Source organism: Genypterus blacodes, unplaced genomic scaffold (assembly GCF_046128005.1).
Source record: "Genypterus blacodes isolate CSIRO-AG114 ecotype Tasmania unplaced genomic scaffold, CSIRO-AGI_Gbla_v1 ptg000234l_1, whole genome shotgun sequence".
Classification (NCBI taxonomy): domain Eukaryota; kingdom Metazoa; phylum Chordata; class Actinopteri; order Ophidiiformes; family Ophidiidae; genus Genypterus; species Genypterus blacodes.
Genome location: NW_027467032.1, coordinates 186,353 through 194,614, shown reverse-complemented (window position 1 = coordinate 194,614; position 8,262 = coordinate 186,353). Strand labels below are relative to the sequence as shown.

Sequence of the window (8,262 nt, the reverse complement as noted above, 5' to 3'; positions counted from 1 at the left end):
TAGTTTCACCATTTCAATCGGATGAAAGCAAATTTGCAGAGTACAAATATCCTTTATTACCATGTTTGGTTGGTAAACGGAACAAACCAGCAGCTGGAAAATTAACTTTAAGGTGTCAAATAATTTACAAACCACGTTTTTTCAAAGTATTTCGATTCATGAACCACATTTCGGCAAAGTCCAACGACCGATTTGGATGCTGCCACGTTAACCTTTTAGAGGTGGGTGAAATGCTCAAGTGTGCCCTTAGTGTCTATACGGTTTACAGTTTCCCTGTTTACAACATTCATGGTAATCCATATGGGAACAGTGTGGAGCAGTAAAATAGACCATCAGTAGGTGGCGCTCCTTCCTCTGATAACCCGAGCAGATCAGAAGCTGGAATTATCATTAGACACTGGAGAGACCTACCACTCCATGACGGCGTCTTCTATAAATACACACAGATATACATAGCTTCATACATAAAGGTATACTGGTGTCATATTGTACACATATATAAAGGAATATATTAATATCAAAGACATACACATGCTTACATACTAATCAAAAATAACTTAGATTATGTAGATAAATCATACAAAAACAGTACTTTTTAGAGTAAAATCTCTATATATGACAATTTTCCCTAAGATCTAGTATTGAGGTCTTCTTGTTTTAAGTTACGCTGGAAAGAGGGATTGAAAAGGGGAGAGAGAAGTGAAAACTTGCATTATGGGAGAAATAACATCCTATCATTTCTTCAGCAAAAGTGAGAAAACACACAGGAAGATGTCACAGCAGCTCTGTTCTGTGTCACGTTCGACTTCCTCTCCCTCCATCCCTCCCTCTCTCTCTCTCTGTCTCACTTATCACGCCCTCCCTCCCCACTGCCTGTTCGCTCTGGACAGCAGCACGCAGACGCAGGACGAGTCGATGCGGATCCACCTCCATCCGGTTCTGTTGTTTTCATCTTTGGTGAGTGCCCGGACGAAGGTCTGTTTAGCTTTGCACTCGCTCACCCACTGTTTCTTGTCCACGCCCAGGCAGCTGGACCTGGCCGCGTCCGCTTCCGTGGCCCTTGCTGCTCCGCTTGTGTCCTTTGACACTCGCACCCTCTCGCCCCTCGGCTGCTCGGCCGCACGACAGCGAGTCTCGAAAAAGTACTGTTTGAGTGGCCCCTTTTGGGTCTGGATTTCCGGTAAGATGGTGACCGTCCGGCCGTGGGAGTCGATGGCCGATTTCTTGTCAGTGACCCAAACACTCTCTGATTCACACACTGACCTCTCGCCTCTCCTGGTGTCAAACAAGTGTGAGCGTTTATTCCTCTTAACAGGAAGGGAAACCTCGCTGGCGCCTCTTACTGCGTCTGTCCCACTCGGAGGCCCGTTCCTGTCCATCGCCCTGTCCCCGTGACCCTCGATGTGTCCGTCCATGTCCTCCTGATCCTCTGTGTCCTCCGGCAGCATGCCGCTTTCTAACATGAGGAGCATAGGGGGATGTTCTGGAGGTGACGGTGAAGGTGAGAATAAAACCCGTGGATGTGCGTCAAGGAACAGCTCATCTCCCTCTTGTAAACTGCCCAACCCCGTCCCCAAACCGAGCCCTGCCTCCAGACTCAAGGACTCGTCAGCCTGCGCCAGACCGTTTGCACCCCCCAGTGTCTGCTGGCTCGCCCTCTCTGTTGCAGCATCTCTCAGCTGCTCGGAGGGAACTGTTGGTTCTGGTCCTCTCTGACCACTGAGACTAGCAGCAGTACTGACAGCTTTGTAGGTTCTTGGGACAGAAACCTGTGTCCGGATGTCATTTCTCTCCGTTCTGTTCTCTGTAGAGTCATGAAGATCGTCCTTCTTGGGAAAGTCTGCAAAATTGGTGTCGTCCCGCTTGCTGCCTTCAACTTCGTAGTCTTTTAGTAGAGGATTATCCTTAGAAATGTAGCTGTCATAAGCTTTATTGCTGGAGGCCCTGAGTTTTCCTCCTGCTGGATGGAGTAAACTATCACTGTGTATGTCATTGCTATTTGTTTGGTAGCTTTTTTGACTGTCCACTCTGTACGTGGAAAGCTCTTCATTTGCCGAGGATTTCCCATAATCCTTTTGGTTTAGGTAGTTTAGTCTGTTGGTGTCTTGGCTGAGAGCACTATCTGTCTTGTAGTCCTTTTGTGAGGCATTTCCATGGAAGTCGTAGTTCACAGGAGACTCAGTGGGAGTTGCGAGGCGACTTGCCGACTCACGACGGGCCTCTCTGCGGTTGTCGATGCCAGGCTCTGTTGTTGCGGCAGCTATCCTGGACACGGGGTTGTGAGGGAAGGGCAGGGCCGAGGCAATCACCATGGCAACCAGGGGAAGCCAGTGCATCACTCCCAAGACGTATCAGCTGGTGGACGGTCATGGTGGGGTGGGGGTGGAGAGGTAATGAACGGGAGACAAGACACAGAAAGGAAGAGAGACAACGTTACATTACACAAAACAAATGGTGGGTTATACAGTAAAACTAGTACCGCAATTAAAGTGTAAAAGGAGAGGTTTTACTGGTGGCCTGCAGCTTTATGACCTCGGCCTTTTAACTGCTGAGGTATAGCTTTAAAATCTTGGCAGAACTTTTGGAAAAACGGGACCAAGTACAGCAAGGTCACCGTCTTGTTTCTCCACGCGGGAAGATGGAGTTCAGCTATGACTACTGTAGATTCTGCCCCACTGAACGGTTGACCTTCAAACGGAGACACTGACAACCTGGAATGTATGCAAGTGAGAAGCTTTACAGCCAAAGCAAATGAATTAAAACGCAGCTGTGACCCAAGAAATTGAGCCATGTGTTTTGACTTTTAAAGGAATGATTATCAAAAAGTAGGGAAGAGGTGCCAGCAGACAAATGATGAAGGCCAAATAATGATCAGTTACTAAAACTAGAAACGGTATGAGCATTGATATTAAACAGGCATATTAGGTCTGTGAAATGGACACTTTACTTCTATTAGTGCGCAATTCCTACCGACAGGCGTGTTAGCTGCTGTTTCACCAGTTGCCAGTATTACTAGCTAGCTACAAACTAGCATCAAGATTTGCTTTATTGCATTTCACAATTGAAGTGAAATGTGTAATGTAACTTTAACTTTACACAGATTGGTGCTGTGTAGCTAGCTAGCCGGCTCTGTCAGCAGTGGTGCTACTTTTTTAAGTGTCAACTTGGAATTGGTGAGAAATTAATTAAAAAATAAATAAGCTGAGTGAAATGACTTATTTTATTTAGTAAGTAGCCGTACAATAAGTATGAACACAATAACCACCTCTTACAATACGTTATCTCTTCATTTTGTCAACCCTGTCATTCCTCTGAGTGACAACATGGATGTCAGAATGTTTAAATGGAAATGCAACTCGATTTGCAGTATTAACATCTTGGAATTTAACACTTTTCTCCCGCTTGAGTGCCAGTAAGGATCTTAAAGCAGTCTGACATAACTTGAATGACCTCAAATTAATAAATGAAAAGATAAATGGAAGATAATGAGCTATATAAGGCTTTTGAAAGGAGCTTCCCCTGTGACTAAGAGGAAAAATATTTGGTCCATTCATCCACGCGTGCACATATACAGGCGTGTGGCATTTAGACATAATGTCCTCGGAGCAGAGACAACTTCTCGGCGGAGGTGAGCGTCGGTTTTGTTATTTGTTTGAAAGCAGGGAGGAGGTCACTTGGAAAGAGTTAAAATAGGTGGAATGATCAGTATGTCAGTGATGCGGCTTTACTGGCGAGGCTCCTTCACGGTTTCCTCGGGCAGCGCAGAGGGAGAAAAAAACACACACACACACAGACACACACACAGGCCGTGGAAAATGAGTGCGAACGACAGGATGTCAAGGCTGTTTGTGTGTTTGTTTGACGTGTTAGTGTTTGTCTGTTAGTTGTTGGTCGGTGAGTGAGCAGACGTATCGTCGGTGACTGACACCTTGTGTGTGTGTGTGTGAGAGAGCGAGAGAGAGAGAATGTGAGTGTTACAAGACAATCCCTTTAGTGACAGGACATGTAGTGATTCCGGCCACACCCTGGGCACAATGCAGCAGCTGGAGAGCAACAAGGTTCGGTTTCCACATCACTCATCCAGTCACCGCGGGTGCTCAAAGTGCCTGCTTGTCAAATTGACAATCAATCACATCAAAGCTCTGGGAGATTCCCATTTGCCCTAACTACTGCTCAACATATTCAACCTGCCAAAAGAAGCGTGTTTTTTTTGTGTGTGATGCACGCAAATCGAACCTTTAAGTGAGTTGTTATGCACCCCTCAGACACAAACATGGAGATCCCAGCCAAAACTTCAAAATGTGCAATTAAGGTTGCGCTAAGGGGATGAGGCGATGATTTCAGAGCAGGCTGATGTAGAAAGGCGGAATAGGCAGGAAGAGGATGGAAAAAACAAGAGTGTATTGTTCAAGGAACTATCTTGAGGATCTTGATGGGAGTTATCGCGTCGTAGGAGACGTTTGTGTTTTTCGGGGCCTTCGTGCAGCACGCAGACACCACGCAAGAGGCAGGCCAGTGGGCAGGCAGACTCTATAAGTGCTTTCTTTGTAACACAGCAGCAGCACTTCATCACCATGCTCCATTTGCTACAATGACACGCATCGTTTGCACTCCCTGCAAGGCTAGACGAGGACCACAGCGTTCTTCCACCCTCTGGACAAGAACCAAACCCCCTGAATCCCCCGCAGACAGGCCAAACAATCCCAGTCTTTCTGAATGGAAAAACACGAAGCTTGACTTTGTAAACAAAACCCGATTTAACTCTCTGGGCCTATGTTAATCCCAGTCTCCGTCTTGATTAGCCTCTCCCAAATGAGGCACTGAAAGAATTGGGGGAAATACCAGAAAAGCACATAACGGCAGCTATGGAAACAACTGAAAACCAAATCATCCAGTAGAAATCCGTGAACAAACAAACCCAATCTGTGACACGAAGTATTCGGCCTCCATAAAACCAAAGTTTGCCCGATTGATATCAAACCACAACTACAGCCTTGGTCACTCTAAAACACTGATAAACGTATTGAAAATGAAGTGATTTGTTTATAAATGTAGCACCTGGAAAACTGGACTGGCTGCCGTTTGAACAGACAGAGTAAACCGCAGGGGGTTTACACCAGATAAAGCAGAGCGAGTGAAAGGGGAATCAGGGGTGCCCCCGCTCTCCCCCCACAGGAAACAGATGCCATAAAGCAGCTCCACACCTGGCAATGGCTACTGTGCTATTAGCCTGTTAACAAAGTAACCCCTCCTCCCCTCGCTCATGTGTGGCTAGTGTCAGACACGTCCATCTGACAAAGAGATAATGCATGGTGTGTTAGCATTGGGACCAGGCCCCGACCGCCTAATCCTCACGCTTTGAAGCCGTGTAACCCAATGAACGAGCGGGGTGGAAGATGTCTGGAAAGTGACAGGGTGGAGGAAGTTTGGAGCTCAAAGTGTGTCTTTCTGGCAGGTTTTTATGACAGGTTGGGTTTAACATGGCTCAGCGCAAACTCAAAGTGCTTGAAATCCACAGGTTTGACAATGTGAACCCACCGTGGAGGCTGAGAACGCTGCTGGACATGGAAAACACATGCAGGTAAATGTTTGTCTTCCCCTCCCTCTCTCGCTCTCTCGCTCTCTCTCTCTCTCTCTCTCTCTCTCTCTCTCTCTCTCTCTGTACAGGGGTTGAGTAAAAGCCTTGGCCTCACATGTGCTCATTTACAGTTGTCCTACTGTGCAAACAGCCCATTAATTCCAGGTCTGTGATTGTTTCATACCACGCTCAGCCTGGGAGCCTCTTTGCTCCTTAACGTTGGTTCCATATGTGAGCCTCTTTCAATAATGACATCTGTCCAAAATCATTTCCACATCTCTGCTCCTCAAAACATTCACAAGATGACAACACACTTAAACATCTGATGAGGCAATGCAAATGCAACTGCAACTATTGCAATCGCATTAAAAGCATGAAACTAATTAAATTACCTCAGTATGAACATTGTAATACTTACTTTAATACAACACTTAAACACTTCATTCTCAGATTTACAATGAGAAAATGTATCTCTTGCTAATAATCCAGATTACAGGCCCCCAGAACTCTCCACACTCCATATTCAGCCCCTGGTTTTGTGACTGTATAACACAGAGCTCGTCAGCAGGTCAGCTGTAAATGGCACCTGTGTGATCCTAACCTGCGGGTTTGGATTATGAGTCGGTAGCACTCACCTCAACTGCCAATGAAAACAAAATGTCAACTCGCTACAGCTGCAGGACTGCCAAAGAAAATAGTAAATGAAATGTTGGACAAGAGCGCTCCAAGAAAGCGCCCTGATGTGCTGTGAAAAGCTGCTTTACGTTACATACACACATGTCGACAGACGATGACGTATGTTTGTAAATACGTAGTGTAATAGATTAGTTTATAGATACTTGATGGTAAATCAACGGACATGACTAGTTGACCCAATTAAATAACTTGCTGTTTATTAATTATTAATATTCCGTAACTATATATGGAGGCAACAATCAACTGAACTGAAATACATCATACAGAATATTAATAAACAACCCATTGTTATCGAGTTTTTGCGTGTATTAGTTGCTTTTATTGTGTATTTTCACATAGTATTTCATAACTAAATGAATGAGTCGTTACAGCATAATAATAATAATAAAAAACACAATTAGATCTTTAGAGTGTGTTGTCTGCTCAGAGATCAGTATTTATTTATATCAAGTAACTAGATTGTATTTACAAACAAATATCCTGTGCCAACGTTAATACACACCTTGTTAGAGCAATAACACTTAACACTTTAGGTTGTTTAGCGAGCAATTTTGACATAAATCGTGACATTACATGTTGTGACAAAGTAAATAATGAAATGTCGGACTGAATACACGCATGTATGTATCCATACACACAGCAAAGTGATAGAACAGAACTTTAAAATGCACATTTGAAGGCCTATTTGTGTGATTTCGTGTCATACCGTTTAGGTGAGATCCGGACCCCGCGTCGTTCCAGCTGACACCACATTGATTATTGAGTCCTGTCGCCAGTTGCTCAACTGGTTTCACTCTCAAAAACACTTTCTTACAGTCACCACGCAGCTAGTCACGCACATGTCTTTGAATAATCCGTGACATCGCATGGCCCAGAATCCGAGCAGGAGCCAAAGAAGCGCGTAAAAGAGTTAGAATCGAGTCAACTATCCTGTTCTGGGAGCGCTCCTACTGAGAAAAGAGGCAGTATGCAAGGAGCCCAGGAAAACTATCAAACATATCAATGAGCCGCAAAATGGAGATATTCCATGAGCTGTTACTCCTCCACGGCGTGCGAGAGTACAAATATTTTATCTGAAATATGTGAAGGAAGAAGTGAAGAGGAGAAGAAGTTGGCCAAATGTTTTAAGTTATCTGAACTCCGCCTGAAACGCGTAAACTCAGGCACGCCGGCAAGCTAGCTTCAGTTAGCAATACTACTTCTGGTCGGTACTTTCGAAATAAGCCTACTACTGACAAACACGTATGGCAGCGGAGCGTCTCGTCGAGAGCGGTGCTTTAATTATGAAGGGTAGACGCGAGAACTTCCTCTTTTGTTGCTATATATTTCCTGCTAGTTTGACGCGGAGCTAACTGCAGTTTCTGGAGAAGCGCAAAGACAAGACGAGTTTTTTTCCCCAAGAGGTTAGTATATAGAAAAAAGGCGTGTAACACTCAACGAGTAACATCTGTTTGAGCAGATGCATGTAAAACACGTTTCCTAAATAGCAGCGCGCAGTATGTGATAGTTATCTACGTCAAAGTAGCCAACAATTCAGATATCCCTTCAGATTTGATACGCTCACAATGTCATTAGGTGGCGTTAGGAAGTCTGACTTAATGTTCGCGTGACTGAGACACTTCTACCTTTACCTCCTCCTCCTCCTTTACTCCCATCCCCGCCCCGCACTTACCAGGAAAACAATTTGATCAATGGCTAGAAATGCGCTGCTGGCTCGGATTCATGCGCTGGAGTTTATTATGGGTTAGCAGCAGTGCAAATTATTACAAACACGCTGCAGTGGAGCTGGATGTTGTAATTCGTGAAGGTTCTCGTCTCGCAAGTGCAGAGTGAAACAAAATCCAATTTGGCACAATCAGCCGTGAGGATGTAACCAGGTTCACTGCCAAACCTGCTGCCGCTGTTAGATTGCCTCACTCCTCTTTCCCTTTGCCAGGATTCTTTTATTTTGCCTAGATTACCGTCAGTGCAGTTTGATGTCTTAAGTT

General features: G+C 45.0%; 1 protein-coding gene across 1 annotated transcript; it reads right to left on the bottom strand.

Annotated features, from left to right (window-relative positions):
* Nucleotides 1–32: 32 nt before the first annotated feature.
* ntf4 (neurotrophin 4) lies at nucleotides 33–7,846 on the bottom strand. Its single transcript, XM_076170936.1, has 2 exons — nucleotides 6,981–7,846; nucleotides 33–2,355 (listed from the first exon to the last, which is right to left on the bottom strand). Exon 2 carries the CDS (start codon nucleotides 2,334–2,336, stop codon nucleotides 852–854), a length of 1,485 nt encoding a protein of 494 aa, XP_076027051.1. The 5' UTR covers nucleotides 2,337–2,355; nucleotides 6,981–7,846; the 3' UTR covers nucleotides 33–851.
* Nucleotides 7,847–8,262: the final 416 nt, after the last annotated feature.